General features: G+C 56.3%; 8 protein-coding genes across 8 annotated transcripts; 3 read left to right on the top strand and 5 right to left on the bottom strand.

Moving 5' to 3' along the window:
- The first annotated feature begins 5,669 nt into the window (after positions 1–5,669).
- On the top strand, positions 5,670–7,864 carry GGS23DRAFT_28008 (MFS general substrate transporter). Its single transcript, XM_051512544.1, has 3 exons — positions 5,670–6,006; positions 6,093–6,409; positions 6,611–7,864. The coding sequence occupies exons 1-3, from the start codon at positions 5,940–5,942 to the stop codon at positions 7,754–7,756; spliced, it is 1,530 nt and encodes a 509-aa protein (XP_051377111.1). The 5' UTR covers positions 5,670–5,939; the 3' UTR covers positions 7,757–7,864.
- Positions 7,865–8,427: 563 nt separating this feature from the next.
- On the bottom strand, positions 8,428–11,558 carry GGS23DRAFT_545291 (gephyrin). The gene is made up of 3 exons (XM_051514967.1): positions 10,814–11,558; positions 10,664–10,742; positions 8,428–10,614 (listed from the first exon to the last, which is right to left on the bottom strand). The coding sequence occupies exons 1-3, from the start codon at positions 11,081–11,083 to the stop codon at positions 8,891–8,893; spliced, it is 2,073 nt and encodes a 690-aa protein (XP_051377110.1). The 5' UTR covers positions 11,084–11,558; the 3' UTR covers positions 8,428–8,890.
- Positions 11,466–12,572, top strand: GGS23DRAFT_27971 (Rpp14 family protein). The gene is made up of 2 exons (XM_051512540.1): positions 11,466–12,057; positions 12,120–12,572. Exons 1-2 carry the CDS (start codon positions 11,847–11,849, stop codon positions 12,473–12,475), a joined length of 567 nt encoding a protein of 188 aa, XP_051377109.1. The 5' UTR covers positions 11,466–11,846; the 3' UTR covers positions 12,476–12,572.
- On the bottom strand, positions 12,483–13,658 carry GGS23DRAFT_602190 (uncharacterized protein; the record flags this gene model as incomplete). The annotated part of the gene is made up of 3 exons (XM_051519296.1): positions 12,483–13,136; positions 13,199–13,524; positions 13,595–13,658. 3 exons carry the CDS (start codon positions 13,656–13,658, stop codon positions 12,483–12,485), a joined length of 1,044 nt encoding a protein of 347 aa, XP_051377108.1.
- A 469-nt stretch (positions 13,659–14,127) lies between these two features.
- Positions 14,128–15,537, top strand: GGS23DRAFT_602189 (mitotic checkpoint protein BUB3; the record flags this gene model as incomplete). The annotated part of the gene is made up of 3 exons (XM_051519295.1): positions 14,128–14,140; positions 14,239–14,598; positions 14,777–15,537. 3 exons carry the CDS (start codon positions 14,128–14,130, stop codon positions 15,535–15,537), a joined length of 1,134 nt encoding a protein of 377 aa, XP_051377107.1.
- Positions 15,538–15,586: 49 nt separating this feature from the next.
- On the bottom strand, positions 15,587–17,955 carry GGS23DRAFT_545279 (uncharacterized protein). The gene is made up of 3 exons (XM_051514966.1): positions 17,391–17,955; positions 15,997–17,316; positions 15,587–15,921 (listed from the first exon to the last, which is right to left on the bottom strand). Exons 1-2 carry the CDS (start codon positions 17,642–17,644, stop codon positions 16,200–16,202), a joined length of 1,371 nt encoding a protein of 456 aa, XP_051377106.1. The 5' UTR covers positions 17,645–17,955; the 3' UTR covers positions 15,587–15,921; positions 15,997–16,199.
- On the bottom strand, positions 17,946–20,474 carry GGS23DRAFT_545275 (norsolorinic acid reductase). The gene is made up of 4 exons (XM_051514965.1): positions 20,090–20,474; positions 19,650–19,985; positions 19,248–19,387; positions 17,946–19,191 (listed from the first exon to the last, which is right to left on the bottom strand). Exons 2-4 carry the CDS (start codon positions 19,939–19,941, stop codon positions 18,490–18,492), a joined length of 1,134 nt encoding a protein of 377 aa, XP_051377105.1. The 5' UTR covers positions 19,942–19,985; positions 20,090–20,474; the 3' UTR covers positions 17,946–18,489.
- A 2,414-nt stretch (positions 20,475–22,888) lies between these two features.
- On the bottom strand, positions 22,889–25,984 carry GGS23DRAFT_545265 (mitochondrial division protein 1). Its single transcript, XM_051514964.1, has 4 exons — positions 25,321–25,984; positions 24,636–25,236; positions 23,533–24,572; positions 22,889–23,458 (listed from the first exon to the last, which is right to left on the bottom strand). The coding sequence occupies exons 1-4, from the start codon at positions 25,393–25,395 to the stop codon at positions 23,183–23,185; spliced, it is 1,992 nt and encodes a 663-aa protein (XP_051377104.1). The 5' UTR covers positions 25,396–25,984; the 3' UTR covers positions 22,889–23,182.
- Positions 25,985–26,828: the final 844 nt, after the last annotated feature.

Raw genomic sequence — 26,828 nt, 5'->3', positions numbered from 1 at the left:
AATTCTTGTTTCCAGTTAATCTTGCTAAAAGCTTAGCCATAGTTTAGTTTTATTAAGCCCTCGCTAAAAAACAATCAATGCGAGGGGCCTACTCTGCGCGTCGTCGGCGGCTTGGTAGTTTCGGGGGTGGAGGCTGTCCGCTTTGAGGTTATTCTGCGCCCCCATTCTGCCTTACAGCCAAGCTGTTAGACAAGCGCAGGGTCCCCGACTCAGGGGTTCAGGGGTTGGATGAATTTCCTACGTAATACTGCGTAACGGCTGGCCGCCTCCCCTGTGAACGGGGTCACGTCCACAAAATGTGGCACGGACTTCGTCAATCGTACTATAACGAAGCAAACAGGAAAAGTCGTCGGCGTCTGCGCAGGCGGGAAATGCTTCGTCCAATCTGCGTAGGCGGGGAATGCTTCGCCCAAGAACCAGAACCCTCGTATTTCCTTATTCTACGGGGACAGCGCCATTGTCTGAACATACCGGTGTGGTGCCGTCTCCACAAATTTGGGGGGAGGGCCACGACGGGGTTTTAGCCATTCGAAGTGCCGGAATCTCCCCGGGGCCCCTTCTTCGGCCCTCATCCCATTTCCGCTTCGCAAATCTACCCCTAATCGGACTCGCCAGGCCTCTCTCTCGCAGGGATCCAGGGTCGAAGTCGGAGACCGAGAATCGGTCGGAGCCGGAAATACGAATTGCCGGCCGCCTCCGTATAACCCGCATCAGCCTTACCAGTGAACTCTTTCTTTCTCCCCCTTCCCCATCTCTCTCTATCTATCTATCTATCTATCTGTGCCATTGTACGGAATGGCCGATAGAAGATTCCTCGTAGGCGCAGCAAACTTGGAGCCAAAGTGCACGATGTAGAAAGTACCTGGTTAAGTTCTACAACAGTTGCCATTCTCCACGTTCAGCGCCTTTCGGACTCTTAGCGCGCTCGCACAATGTCATCTCTTCAAACGTAGTTATACCTATAAGTATAGTAAGCACTCTCTCTCGCCGGTCCGAACGGAACCAGATCGATATGATATTCTGCACATTGGTATTAAAAATAATATCATCTCAGCTCCGATTTCCCCCGCCGCTTGGTCAAGCGGTCGGGCTAATCGTATTTACGATCTGTGTCAGTTGTCTCTAAGAATGTCATGTCATTAGGTTGCCACATCCGTCAATCGCACCACCGCAACGTTCCCGCTGATCAAATCACGTTCGTCGTCGTCAAAGTCTCTATCTTACTCTTGCGCCTGAGACGGCAACTCCGGCAACCCCGGCAGGCTTCAATCTTACACTCGACCATGGAATGCATACTCGCACCCAAGTTCCATAACCCAGCATCTCCAAAGTCTTCCCCCGCAGACGGCTCCGCATGAAGAATCTTCGTATCTGGAGAAGGTTATTTTCTTAGGTCATCACGGCGGTCGGAACTCGCGGTATCCTTCTGAACGCTGGAATGTCGACTTTCTTAGGCAGCGACATTCTGCGGATGTCAGCCCTGTAAATTGTCCATGAGTGGATACAATCAATTCTAGTAAAAGCTTGAAGCGGGAAGTGAAGCGGGAAGCGAACTTCGCAAGGGGTATTTCCAATAGTTCGTCCATTTGGTGTTACTTTCCACGTTAGGCATTGCGGCGTAAGCACCAAATCAAAAGTTCTGACGATACCTATGGACATAATACAGCTTGGTGTATATCACATACTAGCAGATGGTTAAGAGCCTTGTCTACAGAGCGAGTTTCGGTTCAGCTGACGTCGGATCCCCGGGTGAAGATGCTTAAAATATGTCCCAGGCCGGCAACATGCGGCTGATCCAACGGTCGAAACTGGTAGCATTAGCCGGATAGTTGACCAGAATCGCCCAAGAGGGTGCGTACGGATAATACCGACCTCGTATAATGCAGCTTGCTCAGGCTCGCGCGATGAGCGCCACATTGTTACATCGGAATCGATAATAGGGCAGAGCCACGCCGACGAGGGCGGTGTTTGCCCTCGTCGACCAAATTACTCCAATCGCAGTGCATCCAGGAGCCCGCGAATCACGTTGTCGCATCGCACGACCAACCGAGCTCACCAGTTCGCAACAGAAAATGGTTTCGCAATATTGTCCCGGCTAACCCGCCCCCGGCCCCGGCCCCCCCTCCCTTTCCCCCTTCCCCCTATTCGCACCGATATCGCTCCCTGTATGGATAGGAATTGCGCGTCGTTATCTAGCAAACACCATCCGATCAGCTGGGAAATAAGAGGCGCAGTTTCGGCTGCGCTCTGCTTCGTCTGCCCTGTACCTACGTCACCGATCGTAAGTCTCGCTGAAAAAAGCTGCGGCGTAAACAAATCCCAACATGCGACGCTGGTGATACGGGTCCATACTAGCAGATCAATTGCGGGGACGAGGTACGCGGCGGTCTAACCAACAGCTAGTCTATTAATAGACCCCTCCGAGGTCGAGGACTGAGGGTCGAGCGCCGCGTATGCCAGCAGCAATATTCCCAGCGCATAGGGAGGGTTGCAGCAAATGTCATATCTGATATTCCTCAGTCCTGTGTTATCGAATCATGCGAATCCGGCTGCAGGTAAAAATAGGCAGTAGGCCTGCCTACTGAACAAGTCGACGCGACAGAGGACGCGTAGACCTCAGAAGACTGTTTCATTTCTTACTACGGTGTCGCCGATTGGCTCCTGTCGTGAGATGTGGATAGGAAGCGAGGCTGGGACAGCGAGACATTGAGTGTGTGTCGGGGTGAACAGGCGCAGTCAACTTTTATCCCCGTGTATCCACCTGCCTAGAGCCCCAGGCTCGGGAATAGCAGTCAATTGCGTATTCTCTCATGCCAATCTCCTGCTTCGCCTGGAATTTGACGCAACACCAGTGCATAGGCGACTTTGTTGTCTTCCCCTCGGCCATTTTCCATATGTTGAAATGACAAAGTTAATATCAGGTCTCTACTAACGCCGAACCTTTTCCGCTCCATCAATCAAGAGTATAACCTGTGCTAATAACTATGGTGCCTACCAGAAGAGCCATACGATCAGCCCCCGTAAAATCAGGTTGGTGTCGGTACATCCATTATCCTCGCCGGCACCTCTGGGGTGGGCAGATATGAGATAGTCTCTGCGAAAAGCTGTAGAGGTTGATAATTGGTTTCACGGGACAAGTTCGTTTTCCTTGTGTTGTCTGTAAGAGATCAAATATTGAGTGTCCGTTTCAAAAGTTCTGGTACGGAAGGTATTCGGCCTGTTAGCCACCCCCGACGATCACGATACAGCTCGATACAACTCAACATGCATATGCATCACCAAATCCCAACACGGCTTATTACCCTGCGGTGAAAATCACGACGCCAAATTCCCAAGGCATATCCTAGACAGAATATAAGTGAACTGTTCGAGGCTGGCCTTCAAGGACTGGTAGCTTTTCCATAACACACGTAATAATACTAATACACCTTCGCGTGTGCTCTCCGGTCAGTCTTGAGTGGAAGCTGAGGGTATTGCCCACGTTAGCAGGGTGAGGGGAGCTCTTCGCCTAGGGGAAGCTAGTTACCTGACCTGTATTTAGAAGTGTATCCCTAGGATATCAAGTAGTAATACATGCCTAAGTGTCCAACCGAATTTTGTAGAGTCTTCTCAAGCGATCCCAGCGAGCTGCTCGCTCCTAACAGGATTTGAAGTCGATCGATCCCCATAGGTAGCCCTATGTAACTATAGTAGCAGAACATTGCCTACTGGCGAATTTCAACAAAACCACAGATGGGCGCGAGATACATACATACAACAGAACCTTTAGAGGGTTCTCCGAGTGCTCTTCGGCGATATCAATTTGCAGAACAATGCAAGGGTTGCCATGTCAAAAACTCATCTTCTTCGACTCGAGTTGCCAGTCTAGCATGGAGTGTCAAGGGACAAACAGAAAGCCAATCAATCCTTAGATCTTGATTGACCCGGCGGTTTCATTGATATGATATAGACCGGAATTGAGAACTGTAGTTGGAGGCTGTGTACCGATCCTATTCAGGAAGTTCGGATGACGCTCTCTTGGCGAGTTTATAAGCATGGGCTTGGCCGTCTTCAAGTCCTAGTCAGGGCCAAGGCTGGGAAATGATTAAAGAGTGCTAGTTCAATACTTTCTAGCGAAGGCATCTTTACAAGCTTCAAAATATAGGAGTTGGTTAGCGTTTCGTTGTGTGGACTGACACAACTATGACAAACTAGAGATGTCAAATTCGGTCGGTGACTCGAAATTGGCTCCCTGAATTAACTGACAGTAACTCGTTGATATTATAACCGCGGGATCACCCCAACCCACCACGTTCTCGGCGGAGCAATAGTATAGGCTTGGCCAAGCAACCATTCGTGCAAGGCCGCTAGTTAGGTATGTCCGCATTCCCGACTCCATTGAATGTTCCTTCATCTCTTGCGTCCTGACTGGTCAATAAGCGAGGCAAATCTGTCAAATTCGCCGTAACCACATATTTACCACGTGGTTTCCAATAGGGGCGGTTATCCCTCCCAGCGAATGAATGGAGGCTGGGGTACGGGTATGGCACAGTGATTTTCGAGGGTGGTTGATATAGTCATCTAATGAGCTGTCCATTTGTATAGCGGTAGTCATGTTCCTCGAAATCTTCTTATATTACACTAAATCGGAAAGATGAGAAAGCATCTCGGCAATGGCCCAAGCAGAGAGCTTAGGCGCCGCCATCTTCCTAACAACAAAATTCGACGATATCCTGTTTAAGTTTAAAAAAACGTAACATGAAAGCGATGTGATATGTCATATGGATATTAGGCTCAATTCATGAGGCTCTCAGATAGCGTTATGTAGCAAAATAACGTACCCATATAGTATGCTACATAACCAGATAGGGAAGTGAGGTTGTAGTCATTGTCACGCAACATAATAGTTGAGCATATCTCAACCAACTCTCGTATTATGTGACAGGAATGCTAAGGGGGATACATAGGCCAGCGGTGAATCAGGGCATCCCAAAGCTGTCCGCGTCGTTTCCTCATTCATGACAGCATTTCTTCTCGCATCTCATCTTTGTGTAAGATAGCTGCCACACCTCTGACTTCGCTGACATTGCTCGAGGCTGTACTATATTTATTGCACGACAATCCAGAAGAAACTGAGAGATCAGAAATCGAGATCAGCCATCATGCAGACAGGATATATCATTCTACCGTCGTGGAGGTCGTCGTCGAGCCGCTCGGGGAATTTCCCTTCTGGTGCGAGAACAAGCCATCGTCAAAAAGAGTGGAACCCCGAAAAAGACCCTCTAGCCAGCGGAAATTCTAGAAGAAACCCAAACAACTTCCTGCAAGATAGTGGAAAACAATCCTGCCCATTCGACAGCGATATCGTGTGGAGTTGCGGCGGGATGCCACGATATGTGCGGGATCGGTGTGCTTGTTGAAGCGACACATCATCCGCACCCGCCTTTGTGCACAGACACGCCCAGATGTCTGTGTATGCATCCACACCTCCATGTCAACACTGGGTTGTTAGGCGTTCTGACTTCGCAGCCGATCACCCAGCCCAGTATTACAGATAAACATAAAACAATAAGTAATAGGTATAGATGGGCAACCCGCATGCAAGGGAATTCAACCGAGTGAACTCCCGACTATCTGGCGGAACGATCGACGATAATAGTGTCCACCCACCCATCCACCCCTCCCATCCTTCTTGACGCCGACCTCGCACGTTGCTCAGCTTCCCCGCACAGGTGGGAAATCTGTCTTTCTAATTAGCCAACTTGTCTATCTCGTTTTGAGCAAGGCGAGATCAGCAGCAGCCACCTCTTCCTCCAACATCGAGCTCGCGAGAAAACCGGGCGAGGACAGAGGAGGAGCCAGCACTAGATTGGATCAGCAGCCTGTCTGCCTCTCTCGTTCCTGTCGATTGGGCCGGCAGCCGCGCGACCGCTAGCCGCAACGAGGGAAAAGATAATAACATGTCTTCGGACAGGCTTCAGCAGCCGGATCCCCATGCCTTTCCTACCAAGCAGCTCACCATCCTCGGTACGCGCTCCTCTTCAGTCCCTTCTCTCCCCCCCTTCACCTTCTCGCACCCTCGTCACGGGCACCTCGAGCTGACGTCCCCCTAGCGATATGCCGCTTCTCGGAGCCGATCGCGTTCAACTCGATCCTGGCGTACACGTACGTGATGGTGACGGACCTGCAGGGCGGCGACGACACGGACGCGTCCTTCTACGCGGGCCTGCTGGTCTCGGCGTACGCCGCCGCCGAGGCGCTGACCGCCATCGGCTGGGGCGCCCTGTCGGACCGCTACGGCCGCAAGCCCGTGGTCCTCTTCGGCCTCGGCGGCGTCGCCCTCTCCAGCCTCATCTTCGGCCTCGCCACTGAGTACTGGGTCGCCCTGCTCGCCCGCTTCATCGGCGGCGCCCTCAACGGCAACGTCGCGGTGCGTGCAAGCTCTCTAATACCTGATACCTGTTCTTTTTCTTTTTTTTGCTTCTTCTCCTTTTACTGGGACTGGGGGGGGAGGAGAAGGATGCACTCCTATTCTCTCCTGTTCCTCCCGCTACTAAGCGCAGCCAGAATTGCTCTCCCCCTTCCTTCGAACGTGTCGCGACAGGAAGTGCTCACGCCGGTTGGTTTACAGGTCATGCAGACGATGGTGGCGGAGATGGTCAAGGTACCGGAGCACGAGCCGGCGGCGTACGCGACGCAGCCGTTCGTGTGGACGCTAGGCGGGATCATCGGGTCCGCGATGGGCGGGTTCCTGGCGCAGCCGGCCGTGTTCTACCCGTCCGTGTTCGCGGCCGACGGCCTCTTCGGCCGCTACCCCTACCTGCTGCCGAACCTGGTCTCCGTCGTCGCCATCGCGCTCGCCATCGTCCAGGGCGCGCTCTTCCTCGAGGAGACCAACCCCCCGCGCGAGCCGCGCCCCGACGACGCCCTCGTCTTCGCCGCCGCCGCCGACGACGACGACGAGCGCGCCCCGCTCTGCCGCCGCGAGATCCCCGGCGCCGACGCCGTCGAGCCGACCTTCGACCTGCGGCGGCCCGAGAAGCCCCCCGCCGCCCCGAGGACCTTCAACTCGACCATCGTCATGGTGACCGTCGCGCTGGTGCTCGTGTCGTACCACCAAATGGCGTTCGGCACGCTGCTGCCGACGCACCTGCTCGACCGGCCGGCGCGGGCGCCGGGGCGTCTCGACCTCGTCGGCGGGCTGGGGTACACGGTGCACGACGTGGGGGTGTACCTGTCGGTGAACGGGCTGCTGGGGCTGTTCGTGCAGGGGGTCGTGTTCCCCGCGTTCGTCGGCCGCGTCGGCGTGTGGGCGTCGTTCGCCGTCAACGTCGCGCTCTACCCCCTCGCGTACCTGCTCATGCCCTTCCTCTCCGCCGCGCCGCGCCCCCTCGTCGCCCCCGGCGTCTACCTCTCCATGGCCCTCCAGAGCTTCTTCGGCATCATCGCCCTCCCCTGCGCCCTCATCCTCCTCAAGGACGCCACCCCCGACCCCCGCCTCCTCGGCCGCGTCAACGGCCTCGCCATGTCCGCCTGCTGCCTCGCCCGCACCGTCTCCCCCCCCCTCGTCGGCTCCATATACAGCGCCCGCGGCTCCGCCGCCGCCTGGCTCAGCTGCGCCGCCGTCGCCGCGATCGGCGTCGCTCAGCTCCCCTGGGTGCCGCGCAAGCACGTCCCCGACGCCGAACTAGACGGCAACTTGGAGACGGCGGCGCGGAAGACGGCGTCGGGTCTGCAGGACGGCGGCGACAGGGCGAGCCCGTTGGTTGCGGAATAGTACGGGTGCTTCTACGGACCATAACGGCCTTGGAGAACGCTAACGGCTTATACGTATTTGTCGTCTGATAATTCCACCGACCTTCTAACGGCTTTGGACTTAGAGAGCTTCCCCTCTCTGGCATCTATTAACATCTAAGCTATAGAAAATCTCGAGCTGCTTTTTCTACCATACTATACACACCATATTGGGGTTCTGGGAGTTTGCAACGACAAATTAGACGATATTATGATTTACGATTGCATTGGGTCTCGTTTTTTTCGCGTTGTTGCACAAGAGTTGGGATAGACTGCGTTTGGTGAACATGGGGTTGTAAAGGATGCGGCCCATGTTAAATTCGGCATTGGTAGCATACAAATTCTGATACGGCTTTTCGGCCCCGGTTCTGACAGACATATTCTGTTTCCGAGGAGTTATCGAAATTTCAACTTGCTCCGTAATTCGTAACAATAACCGGAACGATATCCCCCAAATAAGGGCCTCTTAAGATGTTCTCGTCTTTGTTGCCAGAAATAGCCTACTACGACGCTCAGTAAATAATACCCTCTACTAACGTGCCTATGGAAGTGTGGATTCGAAGCTGAATCGAACGATCGTGGATCGCTTAGTAAAAATTACGTTAGAACTTGTAATAATAATTTGCTGCTCAGGTGAAGTGCATGAGACGGCAAGACGGGAAAGGGGACCGATACACGTTCCAGAGCCGGGGAAGAATCCACCTGCTCGTCGGTGGGGTCGACCGGTGAGCCTATCTCAATTGTATAGGCTTGTCTTACAAGTGGTATTATTGAGACATGCCGTTGTGAAGAGAGATTCGGGTCGTTGGTGGTTTGGCGTGAGTATGAACGAACCATCACAGTAGCAATATGCATATCCACCTAGGTAGTATCGCAGGTAGCTGTATTGGATAAGTTATAGTTGCATGTGAGTTGCAAACGGTTGAGAATATCATGCAGCTCTCGCCTGAATAATGCTTACTATACGCAAGGTCACCCCTACAATGTGTGGCCTTTGAATAGCACATCACTTTAACTGTTGTTAAGTATCCGGGGTATCCATGAAGCCGTTCGGATGAACCAACATCAAAGCCTTACACCTTCCTACATAGGTACCTATGACTTGTCTTTCTTCTTCTCACCAGAGATCACTCCTGATGGGTCCCATGAGCAGTGCATCGACTGTCGTTCCCTTCCGTAGGGGCTTGTCCCCGCTCGGCATGCACAGCAGGCAGTTCGCGCCGCGCAAGCTGCTGACCTTAGAGCTGCGCTGGCCGCCTGTGCTGACCGCCACTAGGCCGGCCGGGCCCGCCGAGACGACGGCGCGGTGATACTCCGGGCGCGTGCGGTCGAGCGTGAAGTCGTGCGCGAGCGTCACGCGGGCCCGTGGCAGGCCCTCCGGCGCTATACCCGCCGCACGGTGCAGCGACGGCAGTACGAACAGGTGGAACGTGACGATGGCCGAAGCTGGGTTGCCCGGCAGCGAGAAGACGACCTTGGGCGTCCGATGACCGCTACTGTGCTCCTTGACAGGAACCGTCGCGAACGTCGTCGGCTTGCCGGGCTTCATAGCCACGCGGCCGAAGTGAATCGTGCCGCCGAGCGCGCGCTCGATGGTCGGCTTGAGTAGGTCGAGCTCGCCCATCGAGACGCCACCCGTCGTCACGATGAAGTCGACGCGTCGTAGGGCGTGCCGCAGGGTCTCCTCGAGCGTGCCCGGCCGGTCCGCCGCGATACCAAGGTCAATAGCCTCATACCCGCACTCGCGCGCTGCGCACATCAGCGTGATGCGGTTCGTGTCGCGGACCTCGCCGAGTCGCAGGGTTCCCGGTCGGTCGTGCGGCACGATCTCGTCGCCCGTCGACAGCACGCCCAGGATGGGCCGGCGGTACGTCTTCACCTCGGCGACACCGACGGCAGCCAGGAGGCCGATCTCGCCGCCGACAGCGGATATGCGCTCGCCCTTGCTGAGGATAGTGGCGCCCGCTTTGATGTCGCTGCCCATCTCGCGGATGTTCTCTCCCTCCTTCACGTTGTCTGCTAGAATCTCTACTTCCCTTTCCTCTTTCCCGTCGTCGGTCATAGTCTTCAAAATCGTGTCCTCGACCATGATGACGGACGTGGCTCCCGGCGGCAGCGGCGCCCCCGTCGTGATCCTCGAGATCTCGCCTACCTTCAGCGGCTTCGCCTCGCCCGGCGACGCGTGGGACACCGACACGACGGGGAAGACCCCCTTCATGTCTCCGCCCTTAGGTACAACAACGGCGTAGCCATCGACAATACTTGCCCTGAATGCAGGCACATTTTCCTTCGCGCGGACGTCCTCGGCAAGCACGAGACCAGGAAGCGACACATCAACCTTGGAGGTGATAATTTCCGGCGGCGGCGTGTGCTGCTTAATCAGTTTCAGAGCGTCGTCGACGGAGAGCATCGGGTACGGGGACTCTCGACTCCTCCGACTGGGGCCGAGATTCGGATCGTTGGACATCGGATTCGCGCTAGATGGCGTGTGTCTAACTAAATTGCCGTGACCATGATCGTGGCTATGCCCGTGGCCATGGCGGTGGCCGTCGTGACTACTGCCGTGGCTATGGCTGTGCTGATGGCCAGCTCCGTGGTTGTGATGTTGGCCATGTGCGCGCGCCTGGCCCGAGTCCGATCGTAAGCCGGCTTCCGCCTCGAGCTTCTCTATACCGCCAGCATGCAGCGCTCTGGAGTCGATGCTGGCGGCTTGAAGACATGCGTGCGGCAATGTCTTTAGCACCGCCTGCAAGTTTTCTCTTGCACCTTTCGGCGAGCCTGGCAGGGTGATGACGATAGATTTGTTCCTGACGCCGGCAACCGGGCGAGCCATCATGGCGACTTACCGATGTTAGCATTTTATCCACGCATCGGATGCGAACTCACTCACACGGGGTAACATCGAGGGAGGCGGCCAGCATGGCATGCACCAGGCCAGGCGCCGGTTTGTGGATTAGCGCGGAGACAGCCTGGGCCTCGTTAGCCAGGTCGCGGGATGTTCGGGGCGGACATCTCATTGCGACGTAGGGGCTTGATTTACCTCCGGAGTGTTGTCAGCCACGGTAAAACCGGTGCCGCCACTGGTGAGGATGAGGTTGATGTGGTCTGCGGCACGGTCGGCCCACAACATAATCTGTTCCTGAATCTGAGAGGCGACATCGGGCACGATCTTGGTTTCGACGACCTCCCACCTCCCGTCCTCTTTGGCGAGGACCTCGCTCAGGGCAGCCTGGGAAGAATCCGTCGAGGGATCTTTGGCTGCTGTCGTGGAGACAATCAGCACGGCGACCCGCAAGGCGGTCTTCGACATGATTTGTTGCGTGTTCGGGGACGGCCCGGTGTCGAGACGTCTATTCTCACGATGCGAGTGATGCCATTGGATGACGGACAGAAAAGAAGAGGAGGGATATATTGGGATGGGTTAGTGTGGCTGTGTCACGGTTTTTATGATGCAATCGGTGAGATGGAGTCCCCGAGACGAGCAGACGGCAGCAGGATGCGGGGAAGAAGCAAGATCTCTTGTTCTCTGTTCTCTTCGCCGGAAATAGGCGTTTCCAAGTGGTGAAGCGAATGACACGGGTATGCTACGTGTAGGTATTGAACCGATAAGAGGGAGGGAGGGGGAAGACGGCCGTGTAGGGATTAGCAGCTCTCGACGGCTGGACATGGCTGCGTCAGCTGCACGAAAGATGCCGTAACAGGTCGGGCGAAAACGGGTTAAGATGTTGCTAAGAGACAGAGAGAGAGAGGGAGGAAACGGTTGATATTACAATGACTCTACTACATATGTAGATAGTTGCAAATTCCTTGCTTGGCGCATCATTGCGATGAAGTCGTGCCTCCAATGCTCCATATGTGATAAGCGCGAGGCAGGTATATCGATAAGAAGCACTCGACTCGGGGCCCCCTCCACCTAAGTAGGTAGGCACATCCTGCAGAGATAGCGAGCAACGCCAGCTCCATAAACAAAGACGCACCCCAGAAATTTCCGCCGCTTTTTTTGCGCGAGCCTCAACCTTGCACTTGCTGCCGTCCACCGGCCATCGTCGCATACCGCGAGACCCCATACCGCCATGGTGCGAATCAAGGAACGCTACCTTCTCGTGAAGATACTATACCCTAACGAGATCGGCACCCGCCCCGATCTGCCCGATCTTGTCCTCGTAAACCAGCCGACGACCGACCAACTCACCCCGGCCCTCCTCCTCCGAACCATACGCGCCGAGGTCGCCAGTCTATTCGGGGACTACGGCGCCGGGGCCATCGAAGCCGGAAGCTTGACAGGTGAGTCAGGCCTGCGCACGCCGTCTCGGTGTGCATGCCGAACTAACGCCCAGCCCTGTCAGTCAAATATCACTCCCCCGCCACCTCGACCTTCATCGTGCGGACTACGAGATCGACTTACCGCCTCGTGTGGGCTGCCCTCTCTTTTATGAACTCGGTCCCTGTCAAGAACGGCAAGCCGTGCATCTTCCGCGTCGTTCACGTGAGCGGCACCATGCGCAAAGCCGAGGAAGAGGCCATTCGCCGCGCTCGGAACCTCATCTTCGCCGCAGAGAACGGCCGAGGCGGCCAGACCGACGACCCTCTCGGCAATCTATTCGGACAGCCAACCCGGTCAGATGACGCTACCGCCACCGACCTGTTAGGTATTGAGGACGACGATAGCGATGCAGAGATGGGCGAAGTAAGCGACGGTTGAGAGGGCATCACCTCTTCTTTCGGACTACCTTTATCCCACTATCGCCTACAGGCGGCGGCATTCCGTCGAACTCGTCATCGTCATCCGGTATCAAGCCTGGAGTAGCGTTGGTCTCCTGCCTCTTCAATTGCTCTTCCCACTCTTTCTCCTCCACCGCGTCGTAGGCCTCCTTCGCATCAACCCATCGCTCTTGGATGTCCTGCACCTCCATCATGGAAGACTCATTGCGCATAGCCACCTGCCACACCGTGTCGTTGGCCCCCTCCGCACTACCGAAAACGTATCCACCAGCCCTGTCGATTATTCGTAAGAGGTGCATCATGCTTTTCTTATTCTCGACAGCCAGAACCTCGAACCGCACTAGACCGAAGCTCTCCACCATGTCCGCGACGGCCTGGTTGAGCCGACTGAACTTGTCACTGCGCATTGCGGGCGCTTCCTCCTCGAGGTACGACATCAGATACGACAGGTCCTGTACTTCGGTGTAGAAATCGAGGTTGAAAGGCAACGGATCGTAGGACGAGACTTTGTCGATCTTGGTAAGGACGTTGATGTGGGGGAGATCCATCTGGAGCATGGCGCGGAGGGTCAGGAGAAGGTTTGAGATGTATAGGCTCGGTTGGGTCAGGCAGAAGCTGTCGGATAGGTGCACGGCTACAAGCTATATTGGGCGTCTGTCAATCGCTAGATCCCGGCTGACTCGGCCGGCGGGCATATGCTTACCCGGAAGCCCAGCTTCTGGAGCTTGAAGAAGATGTTACGGAGCGAGTTGTGGTGTGTATATAGCTCAACCTGCCCCGGGCAATCGAAGAGAACGTAGGATTCGCCCAGCTCCTTCAGGCCGTTCTCAAGCCACTCCATGTTGTGCTCGAGCTCCTCAAATGCGTACAACACCCCTCCGTTGGGGCCGAGGTGGTCGTCGCTCATGATCTCCTCTAACGTGATCAAGTCCCGGATGTCGAGAGCGCAAGGATAATTGGTCTTGTCGTTTGCGGGATCGAGGTTGACGACAGAGCACTCGCGCCCGATGGCGCCCATGAATTGGTGCACTATTCACACCGAGGAGTCGCACAGTTAGAGGCCGAGGCGAGGGCTGGGCCGAGTAGATGGGTGACTTACTGCCATCGCAATAGGTGCTCTTCCCCGAGCCAGGGCTGCCCAGGACGAGCTGCGCAAAAGGCATCTTCAGGCCTGTAGAAATATAGGTGATGTAGGGTTTCGAGGGCGATCGCTCTTCCGTAGCAGCGCCAAAAAGAGCTGCGAGGAGGGCATGTAGATGTCTAGGAGTTGGGTGTCCAAAGTAAAAGGGTACCTACCTATATACCTAGAGGTACCTGGCGGCTGCCCCTCCACAAGCCTATTTATCTTATCAAGCATGCCAAAAGTCAAGGCGGCGTGGAGCGGCAGTAAAGGGAGCTTTGCTTAGGTTGTCACTGTAGTACCCCGTTATTGATATTTACTTTCTACATACCTACATACCTAACCTACCTACCTACCTCTCGTCCTCACCCAAACTAATACCGAACACGAGCGTCCTACACGAGCAGCACTTCACGAGCAGCACTACGGGAGAGCAGTCGACGCGACAGCACGACTCCACACCAACTGCTGCAGCCGCCGACCCGAAATCCTACACAGATATCAATCAATTCATGGCGCCACCAGGTTCGTACGACCGCCAGTAACAGAGAACCCTCCTCCCGCACACCCGCACCCCCCGTCGCGTCCGCGCGCGCGCAGGCTAACCTCGCTCGAACCCGCAGCGACGCAGTTCGAGCTCTCGCAGCCGCCGACGGACGTGGTGTCGGCGCTGGCGTTCGCGCCGGAGTCGCCGTCGCGGCTGCTGGCCGCGTCGTGGGACAAGCACGTCTACCTGTACGACACGCTGCAGGGCCGCGACGCCGCCGCCGCCGCCGACGAGGAGGGCGGCCGCGGCGCGCTCCTCCGCACCTTCCCCCACCGCGCCCCCGTCCTCGACGTCTGCTTCGGCGCCCGCGACGGCGAGGCCTTCACCGCCTGCTTGGACCGGAACGTCCGCCGCCTCGACCTTGCCACCGGCGACCAGACCGTCCTCAGCCAGCACGCCGCCGCCGTCCGCAGGGTCGTCTACAGCCGCGAACACTGTGAGTCCTTTCCACACCCCCCCCCTCTCTCCCCGGCCCCCCGTCGTTCTCTCCCCTCGCCCCTCGCGAGGATCCGCTGGACGCCGAGGCGGCTAGACGAGAGAGAGGGCTGAGAGAGAGAGCAAAGAGGATGCCCGAGCTAGCTAGCTAACAGAAAACCCCCCCCCCGCGCGCACAGCCCTCCTCATCTCCGCGTCCTGGGACGACACGCTGCACGTGCACCGGCCGTCGGACCCGTCGGCGGCGGCGCTCTCGGTGCCGCTGCCGGGCAAGCCGCACGCGGTGGCCGCGAGCCCGTCGAAGCTGGTGGTGGCCATGACGTCGCGGCTGGTGCACATCTACGACCTGGCGGCGCTCGCGGCGGCCGCCGCGTCGCCCTCGGCCGCGACCGACCCGCCGCCGCGGCCCTGGCAGCAGCGTGAGTCGTCGCTCAAGTTCCTGACCCGCGCCGTCGCCGCCATGCCGTCGGACGCCGGCTACGCCACCTCTAGCATCGAGGGCCGCGTCGCCGTCGAGTGGTTCGACGCCAGCGCCGAGTCCCAGGCCCGCAAGTACGCCTTCAAGTGCCACCGCGCCACGCAGCCCGCCGCGGCGGCCCCTGCCGACCCTGCTGCTCCGCCCCCCGCCCCTACCGACGTCGTCTTCCCCGTCAACGCGCTCGCCTTCCACCCCGTCCACGGCAGCACCTTCGCTAGCGGCGGCGGCGACGCCACCGTCGCCCTCTGGGACGCCGACGCCAAGCGGCGCATGAAGGTCTACCAGAAGTTCGCCGACTCCGTCGCCGCCCTCGCCTTCTCCCGCGACGGCCGCTACCTCGCCGTCGCCGTCTGCCCCGGCTTCGAGACCGGCATGGGCGACTACAACGCCGAGGGCCGCACCCGCATCTTCGTCCGCGAGCTCGCCGACAACGAGGCCCTCCCCAAGGGCAAGGCAAAGTAAGGAGGAGGAGGGAGCTTAGGAACCTCACGGCCGGGGTGGGGGGGGGGGGGGGTAGAAGTGTCGAAGGGATGAGAAGGGGAGGAGAAAGGGAAGGCAGGGTGAGAGGAGAGGAGGATGGAGAAGAACGAGATGTGCGCGTGCATGAAAGGGAGCAGATGAGAACCTCCCCACGACAAGGGATCGCTAAAGCCGGAAATGGATTTACGAGAGAAAGAGCGAGACGAGGACGAAGAGCGAGGAGCCTCTTCCTGATTCCGTGTATGGTGGTATCAATCAGTATACTGAGATTTTCCTAAGGACACCCGTCGGTAAAGACGGCCTGGAGCGAGTAGGCGTTCAAGAGGACGGAGTTTCAATTTCCGCAAAAATAAAATATGTTACAGCGTAGGTAGTACTCTACACTACATATACACCCTTCTTGCAAACGATCCACCGCGAGAGCTGATTATCATCCTCTAGCAAACCACAAATCTTACCATCCTCGCTGTGAGAAAGAACCCGCCTCTACCTTCCGTTTTGCAACAAGATACAAATACATAAAACCTCCAGTATAGCGTTTAAAGGGGTAAGCAGACTCTTCCTTGGGCCTTGCTGATCTACACCCCTGCAACACGTTCTTATTATTAAGGAGAGAATTTGGGAAATACCTAGCGTCGGGCCCGCTATTCAGGAGAGCCAGTGGACATGCCACCGGCAGAGCCGCTGGATTCCGATGTGACCGCAGCTTCGTCGTCTTCATCTTCCATTTCGTCCTCCTCTTCCTCGCTTACCTCTCCGCCTCCACGCTCGCCGTCACCACTTTCGTCGCCATCTTCCATTCCGTAAGATACTCTAGCCGGTACCCGAGCGGGCCCAGACAGCTCCTCCGCCACAGTGTCCCCAAAACCGCCGTTGAGGGGCCACCGCCCGAAGTTTTCGAACTCGCAATGATTCCTCTTCCGCGACGACGGAGGTACGTACCTAAAGTTTTCCCGGGACAGGGGAACTAGCGTAGGCTGGGGCGACATTGTCGAAGGAACAACCTCATCATCTGGTTCTCTACCTGTATTATGCGCTCGTACATCCAGCTCCTCCGAGAAGTCATCGACGGTAGGCCAGATATCTTTGGCTACGCCACGGCGCAGCCTGGTCTCGCCTGGAGCGGGATATCGGCCCATTACACGGCTACTTCCCAGTGCAGGCGATCCTGGGCCGCATACATCCTCACTCTCTAATTGGAGTTTTCCTATAATAGGGAGTGATCGAGACCTCTTCCGCTTGTGCCCGCCGGCCATCGGTAACACGAAGTCTGACCTCGTTTCCTCGTCCGAAAACCCGTCTCCTGGGAGCCAGAGTGATTTCGGTTCGCTTTGAGACTTTGGGAGGCGGAATTCATCTTTTCGCTGACCCTTCTTAAGCCGGAAGGCGCCCTTTGTCTCATACGCTAGCCCTTGGTTGTTATTTTTCCGTTCCGAATTCAACTGTGTCTCTGCAGATCTCGTCGAACCCCTGATCACTCTAGGCGAACTCACAAACCCCTTGTCTCTGTTGGTAGTCGGCGTCTGAGGCGTTTCGCTGCTTCTGGTTACTCTCCGGCGTTTGGGGGACCTAGCGTGGGCAGGATAAGGTATAGGCTGACTTATAGTCGGGCCGGGAGAACGACTGGATCGGCTTGGAGCGGAAAGTGCTTGAAAGGTCGACACTCCTTTAGGTTCACTATCACTAGGCTGATTTTGCTGGCTAAGCGGCATTGCCGGTAGCTTCCTCCTGCCTCGAGAGCTGGGTTGCTCGAAAGACTGGCTACGTAGCCCAGGGTCAGGATGGATAGACGGAGAAAACGTCGTCGCGGAGAGGCCAAAGCCTGGTGTCGGTACCTGGATGGTTGCCTCGCTAAGACGTCCCCCGGGGCAGAAGCGACAGACCGCCTCCGCTTTACGTTGGCGCGGATAGGAGACGCGGATCTACCCCTCCTCTCCAGAGCACCAGGACCTCCGCCTTCATAGCTCCCAACCTCGTGGTCTCCGTCAACGATATTCAGTGACCATGAGCGTTCGGGCAGGAGGGCGGCCACTCTCGCGCTGGTGAGAAGGCGAGGGTCCCACGAGGCCGCCGAAATGATAGGATCCATTAGCAGGAGGTTTGCGGGCGGTGGTGAGATCAATGGCCCTCTTCGCTCTGATCCCGCATGAGTACCGGGGAGAGGACTGGCCCGAGATTACTTGTCCCTATTTACGAATATTGACGGATTTTGAATGCCAAGAGAGAGGGGGGCGTACCTAGTTAGCGACAAGAGCAGGGACAGAAATGAGAAGGAGAGACGAGAATCCATAAAGCCGGCTCACGTCGTAGAGATCCAGCAGTTGCCTCCAGCCATCGTGCACCTACCATCATGAAGGGAAGGCAAGAATGAATAGCTATAACAGGTACCTGCTGCTTGCTTTTCTACCTAGAGGTACTTTCTATCTATCGTAAGTACTTACCGGGGCAGGTATGCACCCAGCATAGCAACCACCACTTTATCTGCATGCTCCCGCATTTGCCTTTCTGAATGCATGAAGAGGATCACCGAGGTTAGGTTAGGTAGGTACCTTTTATATTCGGTACCTACCTGTAGGCAGGTACCTTGCCCCGATTCATATCCCGGAATTACCATCGCACAGGTTTCGGCCAGCTGTCTATCGCTCCTCTAACGACATTACTTTTCTACACACTCGAAGCGTAACATTCTCTTCTCCCACCTTCCGCGTCCTCCTATCCTTTTCCGTAGTTGATACATATTCTTGGCGTCCTCACTCCTGCAATCAGTATCCCGACAACCACAGCTTCGAGCTAGCTAGCGAGGCAGAAGACCGGGTAAGCAACAGCGCTTCGGCCGCTTGACAGTTAGATAGGGCTGCTGCAACAGCACTGCTCCGCTCAGTACGGGTAGTGTCGACGGAGCCACTGCCACGAGTCGGTCACGGCGCGAGTCCTCTATTCCCCCGCCTTCGCCGGCGCGATCGGCTTCTGCTCCTCCACATAGTCCATCGTACCGCCCGTGCCTAGTATCCAGACGTTGGCTGCGTTGTCTGGAAAGCCGCCGGCGTAGAGGAAAGAGTTCGGGAAGCCGAGATCGAAAGGGGCGGCGCCTTCGATCTCCTTGATGTCCTCCTCCGAGAGGCTCAGCGACAGTGCCTCGATGTTCGCCTTTAGATGCTCCTTGGTCCGCCCGCCGACGATCGGGAAGACGTACGGCGCCTTGTGCATGACATACGCCTGAGCCACACTAGTAATGATGGTGTTCTTGCGTTTGGCAATCGCTTCAAGGGCCTTGCTGACCTTGATATCGGCCTCGGTAGCATTGGCCGAACGCCCGCTCTCGCGGTTCTTGCGCTGCTCCTCCGTCTTGAACTTACCGCCCCCCAGCGCGCCCCACGGCGCCATGCTCATACCTTCAACTCTGATCATGGGGAGGATATCCCGCTCGACATCGCGTGTAGCGGCCGACCACTTGCCCTGGTATACGCTGAACTGGCGGAGGCCATGGTTGCGCGCATACTCGTTGGCCTTACTCACCACCCACGCTGGCGTGTCGCTGATACCAAGGTATAGCACCTTGCCAGAGTCCACCAGCCGGTTTAGCGACTGCATCAGCTCGGGAATGGAGGCACTGGAATCCCACCAGTGAACGTAGAGCTGTATTCCGGGATAAGCGTCCTCATGCGGCCTAGAGAGAAACAAACGTCACATACCAGGTCAATGTAATCAGTCTGCAGCTTTCTCAGACTAGCCTCGACGGATATACGCAAGCTCTTGGTTCCGTTACCCTGGTTATTTATCATGATCCCGCCCTTGTCAGGGCGGAAGTTGGTAGTGTATTTGGTAGCGATGACTAGATACGCCCAGGTGCATCTAGTTAGCACTATGCAGAAATAAGGCGGATAGGTGTAATTGAGGAAGTCGTTTCCATGGGCAGACGGCGCCCCTTATACTGCAGGCAATGCAACGTCACAATCCAACGACGAGAAGCCCCCCTTAGGATTGAACGATTTGCCTCCGAAACCCGAGCTTCGAGGTGGCTTTCATCTCGAACTTATTTTCCCCCATCCCTTTCAAAATGAGAAAGAGAGAAGGGAAAGGGGGTTAAAACGTACCCATCTGGTCGCGCACGCCGCGCTTCTTCATCCACTCGCCGATCCAGATCTCGGACTCCTCGGCCTGGTAGTTGTTGGCGGTGTCGATGAAGTTGCCGCCCTGCTGGTAGAAGAAGTCGAGGATGGACTCGGTGGTCTTCTGGTCACAGGAGCCCATATACTCCTTCCAAGCCTCTCCGAAGTTCATCGCACCGAGACACAGCGGACTCACGCGCACCGAGGCCGTCGGCGATAAGAGGCGGTAGCGAGCCAGCGGGCTCTGAGGCGGGGGCGCCATTTTGAAGACAGACATGTCCGAGGTTGAGTTGGCCGATGGGCGGCCGACGGTGGGAAAAGCTTTGGCGAGCGGTTGTTAGCTACAAGTTCTACAGAAGGGGGAGGGGGCGAGCGAGCGAGCAGAAGGACCAGCCCGGGCTAACAAGGAGACCGGTTGCACTGACCTTGTCTGTGCCTGCGTAGGTGCTTGCCTCTTATCAACACCTCGTGATATTGAGTTTGAGAGTCTCGAGCAGGCGGAAACTGCGGGTTGAATGCCTATGTAGCTGCGAGAAAGTGCCTAATGTAAGCAAAGGGGTCGGCGCCTGATTGCTTAGGTGGGTAGCAGAGCATTAGGAGGGAAGCGGTAGGGCCGGAAGACGACGACAACGTCGGTGGGCGCGCCTAAATGAGCTAGCTCATCCTTCGCCACAGCGATGGCTGTCTCGCTTCCCGTCGCGTATTCGAGGAGCTACAATCGCTTCAAGCCCACGAGAAGAATGAGGGAGGGGGACAGCGAGGGAGAAGGCGAGAGGAGGAGAGGGCGAGGGTGAGAGCGAGAGAGAGAAGACACTTTTACTTACGTTCGGTGTCTCTGCCCACTTGCTAGCTTTCGAAGGTGATTCAACTGCGGATCCTGGCTGCATTCCTCCGCTGCTATCCTGGTGGGAGTTCGACCGCCTTTTTATACCTGAGCCCAGGAGGAGCCGGCTTCGACTCATCATACACACATGTCTCCACGTCTCCTTCGGTGCTAAGGCCGAGGGCGACTCTCCCTGCTGCCTCTACATCCTCAACGCGTCACTATCCCCTAATCCCGGGCGGTGCCGCTCACTTCCTTGGTATTATTCCTAACTAGCCAGCTTCCTTGTCTTTCCCAATCCGTCTAATACACCAGGTCATCATTCGCGCCCCTCTCGACTCTCCGCGGCGGCATTTCGTGGCCCACACTGCACCACATTCGTCGGACGCACCGCGTCGTCATCGTTCAGGAGCACTATTGTGACTATTCAGACGGCAGCACGCCGTGGGCCGCGTCCGCAGGCTGCAATTCCGGGAGGTTCTAGCGCTAATCGAATGCCCACACATACCCACACACGCTTACGAACACACGGGTAGAAGCAGCTCTACCCTCTTAAGTCCGTATTGATGCGCCTGGACTACCTGATCCTGGTATAGCTAGCGAGTTCCGTGAATGCCCTCGATCGCGGCGGCATCTGATCCTTGGTTCTCTATCCAATCGGCTAATGCTGTCTAACCACTTTGAACTTTGGGGATTTTAGAGCTCACTATCTCCGCCAGATCCGATATACTAGCTATAGGTAGAGTGTGACAGCCAAACCAAGCACTTAGCCATGTTCGTTTAATTGTATCCTTTAAATTCTTCCCTCTTTGGTTCCCAAGTTTACCTACCTATAGCCATATACATGAGGTCCCGTAGCGGCCGGCCGAGAGCCGCGCGCTGGCCGTACCTTTTGGTTGCCTGCCTGCCTCCTCCTACCTTTACATACCTAGGTATATCTATGTATGCGGAACCCGAGCACACGGAATCAGAGGTCTAACCGCCAAAGTGGGTATAACAAGCCTCCAGGCCCGTATCTCCATGGACATCGCGCCTGGGCGCACAATTTGTGGCACCTCGAGGATCAGGGGTGGCTTCAATCGAAGCCAAGTCGCGGACGGGACGATATAACTGTGAAGCGGCGGCATGGCCGGTGTAGCGTTTTGACACTAGAGATGAAGGAACACATAAGCGCCTGGGTTGGAGGGGAGGGGAGGGGAGGGGCGCACCGTAAGCGCATCATCTCTTCTCCTCTTCCTTTATCGCTCACCTCAGACTTCTTGAACACACTCACATCACGAGCCTGCCCTATTCTTCTCCTATCGCCTTACCGGGCTATACCGTGCCGTGTGGGGGTAGCGAGTCGAGACGAGGGCATCGAAGTCTTAAATCTCCGATACCAGCAAGCAAGCAAGCAAGAATGAAGGCCAAAACGAAGACCAAAAAGGCTAAAGAAACATGCTAACAGCTAAGCGTACTCGCCCGCGATACAATGGCGTTTCTTGTACGCAAATTGAAGTCAAACACTCGATAGACTAGAGTCCTAGAATTTATGTCGTCTCTATCTGTGTCTCTGTCTGCACGTGAATTGCGGTACCTACCTAGGTAATGGCGGCGGGATCGGCGGCAGTCTATTTAGGGTGCTGATGCTCATGCTGACGTTAACACGCCGAGGGGGGAAGCGACTCTCGCTTCTCCAGCTGATAGACTCGCTCTCTTCTGCACACGCCCGAAAGAGAGCATGCTACACCCATCGGCTAGGAGATAGAGGAGGCAGGTAGTAGTCTGCGGTATCATTTCGAGGAGGCCTGGAGGAGGTATCTCTCTCAAGTACTGGTGTTATCTACCCTACAGCGAACGACATCTCACACACACACACACACACATATATATATACTTGACATATACACGCACACCTCGTAAGAGAACCGAAAAAATGAGCCCTATCGCCGAAGGAAGCACTGCAGGCTGAGCTCACGTACTTATCCGCGCGTGTGCATGTCCCCCCCCCCTCCTCCTCCCCACACACCCATCCTTACATAAAACAGCGGCAGCCCCGCCACCGCTAGGCCGATAACGCAGCAGGCGAGGTAGCCGGCCAATCAGGGCATGCAGGGTTTGCTGTTGGGAGCTATACGGGGCCGCCGAAGGCAGGTCTTGGGAGAGCGCGGGGCGGGAGGGGGAGGGAAGGGAAGGGAAGGGAAGGAAAGGGAAAAATATCGATAAGGTGGGAGAGGGGCACATGGGCACATGGGCACATGGTACGGGGCATAGGGTGTGAGAGAGGCAGAGAGAGATGTGGTGAGGTGGGGAGACAAGAGAGAAGAGGAATCGACCGGGCACGCGATTTCGAAGAATAAATAAGAATAACTCGGCTCTATTCGCAAGTTCTAGGATGCTACACAAGATTCTATCACTGCTCGATCGAGGTCGCGAGACTCACGCGGCAGCAACAACCAACCAAGCAGGCAAGCAACAAGCGTCGTCGTCGTCGTCGTCGTCGCCGCCGCTCCTCCGCTCCCTCGACGCGCGCAGGGGGGGAGGGGGTTGAGGGCGCGTCCGTTATCTTCCCAATGGTATACATATGTACATATAGAGTTCGCGCCTAGGTACATGCGAGCGAGGATAGCGAATGAGGTTAGGTAGGAATGGTGACCGACAGCGGCGGCGGCGGCAGAAAAGGACTCATCGTCATCATCGTCATCATCATCATCGTCTAGCACGCCCAGGCGCCGACGATGCCGTCGCGCCTCCCCTCGACCAGGTAGCCGTCCTTGATGCGGACGTGCTCGACGATGGCCGGCGCCCTATCCCTGTCCTCCCCCCCGACACCCGCGCCGCAATCCCACTGTCTCGACTCCGTCTTGTCGTACACCTTGACCACGTCCTCGCCCGCCGCGCTGACGATACGCCGGTTGTCGAACATCATACTCGTAACGGGGTGGTCATAGGCGAAGGCGTCAAATATAGATCCCGTGCGCAGGTCCCATATCTGTAAGAGGATGATGTGTTAGCGTGCGGTCAACACTCGCGAGCTTCTCCCAGCAGTTACAATGCTCAACTTACCCTAATACTCCGATCTAAGCTTCCCGTCACGAGATGGACATCGTCGAACTGCAGGCACGTAACCGGTCCGGTGTGCCCAACCAGGCTGCGGTGGACCTGGCCACTCCGCAGATCCCAAAGTCTTACCATGCCGTCAGCGGTGCCGCAGGCGAGCGCGGACTCGAAAACTTGCAACGAGCCCACGAAATCGGCCGTGGCCGCCGTCGGCCGGTTCGTTTGCCGCCACGTCCCCTCGCCGGTGCCGATGGAGACGGAGGCCTGCGCCGCCGCCCACATCACGTCCAACGTCTGAACGCACCGTCCTTTCACGAGATCCCACTGCCGGAGCGTCTTGTCGGCTGAGCCCGAGACGAGAACGTCGCCGCGGAAGTGCAGAGCCGTTATCTCGCCCATGTGGGATTCCAGCGTAAAAATCGGACAGTCCGCCATGCTATCCTCGGGGGGGTCTACGGGTTGGTCGTTGGGGTTCTCGAAGGCCATGCCGTCGTCCTCCTCGTCGCTTCTTCCGAATTGACTACCTTGCGGGTCGTAATGGGCCTTGCTCAGGTCCCATAGCCGGACGGTCGCATCCATAGAGCCGGTAGCGAGGATATTATCTTCCACTTGCAAGGCGCGGACCGAGGCCGTGTGACCCTCGAGCAGACCGATGCAACGCCCCGCATTCAGGTCCCATACCTTGACCGTGTCGTCCAAGGAGGCGGACACCATGGTGCCGAAAGGCACGTCGAAGTCTACGGCCGTGATCATGTCGGTGTGAGTCTTGATCTCCCGTATCATGTAGCCCGGTTCGAAATGCTCGTGCAACACCGGCATCGATTTTCGATGCTTGGTGGTCTTGTGTCTTCCCCGCTTCGAATGCGCGCCCGACGCCGAAGGGAGCTTCTCATACACGGATTTGGACATGAATTCGTCGGCATCGCGATCCGTCACCAAGTCGTCGTCGTCGTCCGATTTCAAAGGGGTATCGAGGGCAGCAGCTATCGATTCGGCCTCGTCGACGAGGTCTTGGGCATCATCTATCCGGCCCTCCATCTCCACAACTGCAGCCCCACGTCAGTCAAGTTGTTGCCAATCGCAGGCGAGATCGGGGTGGATCTCCTTACTATCGTGTTCTAATAGGGCTTCTTCCTGCTCCAAGCCCGCCAGCCTATCCAGTATGATGCGTCTCATGCCGCTCAGGTTAGCAATTTTGTTATCGATCTCGCGGATCTCGCTGCTGGCCAGGTTTTTTCGGATGCCGAGCATTTCCAGCTCGTGCATGAGCGAGGATCGCTCTTTTTTAAGCTTGTGGAGATGATGGGGGCTGTCGGAACTCGACGGGATCTCGTCGAGCATTTTCCGCCCTCTAGACACCCGCCGATGTCTCGAGACGCCGTTTTCCAGCTCGGGGTAGGTGGCTTTGAAGCCTTGGAAGAGGGAATATGCGTTATCGTTCTCGGGTATGTTCTTGAGCATCTCGTCCGGTACGTACGACAGGGCTCGGGACCGGATTTCGGTGGTCGAGAACTTGGAGCGGACCAAGTCGGTAGGCGTGGTGCGAGCCATGGTGAACATGCCCTGCTGGATAGCTGGTCTCTTCAGATGCTTGTGTACTTGGGCCATGGCATTGTGGTAGTGGTTCCCGGCCGGGTCGATGCCGTTGGGTCCTACTAGGTGGCTGGCCGTGGTGGTGACTTTTCTAGTAAAGGCTTCGAGGCCGCGGGACTGTGGGCACGCAGAGGTTAGATAAAACAAGCGTCCCCACACAACACAGAGAACACGGACGACAAAAGAGCGGACCGTATGTACCGAGAGGAAGGAGGAAGAATCGTCAGCCACGGGGGCTTCGTCAAGCACGGCATCTCTGGAGTCTAGATCGTCCATGCGCCTATCTACTTGTACACCACGGGAGGTTCAGGAATTGTGGCGGGTGCACGAGGAGGGACCCGCACATGAATGGGATGTATCCAAAGAGGAGCTCTCGCGAAAACGGATCGCCCTCTCTCACGAAGCTGCCTGGGATACCCGAGGAGGGGAGGTGGGCATGAGGAGCGGCACCCAATACGGGTAAGTGGATAGGGCAAACAGACGACGGGCAAGAGTAGGACCAAATGAGTTCACAACAGAGGCGGCGATAGAATTGCGGGTGTAATAACCGGCAGAAGAATTGCAGCACGAAGGAGAGGAGAAGCAGGAGGAGGAGGAGAGACGTACGTGTGCCACTTGCCTGTTGCTAGGTGTAGGTGCAAATAGGTTTAAAAAAAAAAAGAGATAAGTTGGTGGTGGAGGAGGTGGGAGAGGTTAGGTAAGGTAAGGCGAGCAGGGCCAGGCCGGGGGTAAGGCTACTGCGCTGGTAGCTTCTGACTGGCTGTCTCCAACCTCTCTGCCTCCTCTTCTCCGTCTGGTTTCCCTTTCTTCCTTTTTTTTTTGCCGTCTTCTCATTCCTGTTCTTTTTCTTCGTCATCATTTTTTGCCTCATTTTTTTCTCCCTTCCACTTCTTCTTCTTCTTCTTCCGTACACGCCTCCTGTGGGTAGTAACCCATCTAGGTAGGTACATGCCCGGCATGCAGCGTACGTGCATATGTGCCGTATATCTGCCCCTTTGCCTAGGTACCTCCATCTAGGCATGTATAAGCCCGAGGCACGTTTAGTTTTCGCACATTATACCTAATGTGCCTACGTACGCACCTATACCACAGCAGCCAGCGCATCTCCCTGCTAAACCCTCCCGGCCGACGGGAACGGAAGTGCGCAACTGTCATGCTAAGGTAGGTAGAAGGTAGTCAGTACCTGTACTTAGATACCCATCCTGCCCGCGTCTCACCTCGAGGATCCGAACTGCCCCGTACTCGATACATCGGACAAGGACTTGCCTACCAGGCCATACCATCGGCTTAGCAGGGGGTTGGCATGTTGCGTGCGTGCTGTGGGCCTCGTTTTTATTTTTTTTATTTTTTTTTATTTTACCTGGGTAGGTATTTTATCTACCCCTCCGCTCCACCATCCCGCCGTCCATTGAGGCTTTTTCCTTTTCTCTCTTGGAAATGTTTCCCGACGCTCTGCTTGGTCTACGCCAACCACCCGCTTCAACCGTCTACTGCTACTATTGGCTACATGCCGTACAGCTACCTGTATGAGGATATGTTACCTAACGGTACCTAACCTCTACGTGCCCTAGGTACCTAAATATCTACCTAGAGGAGGTACCTATCTATCATCTATAGTACGGTATGTTTAGGTACACTCCACCGGACCTTAGGTACTCTCGCGTGCTACGCACACTCTTTACGGCATCGGGTACAGGTGCCTACAGGCA

The sequence above is a fragment of the Durotheca rogersii genome, assembly GCF_024521655.1.
Source record: "Durotheca rogersii strain YMJ 92031201 chromosome Unknown GGS23scaffold_1, whole genome shotgun sequence".
NCBI lineage: Eukaryota > Fungi > Ascomycota > Sordariomycetes > Xylariales > Xylariaceae > Durotheca > Durotheca rogersii.
Note: the sequence above shows the minus strand (reverse complement) of the source record. Positions and strands in the feature narration are given on the sequence as shown.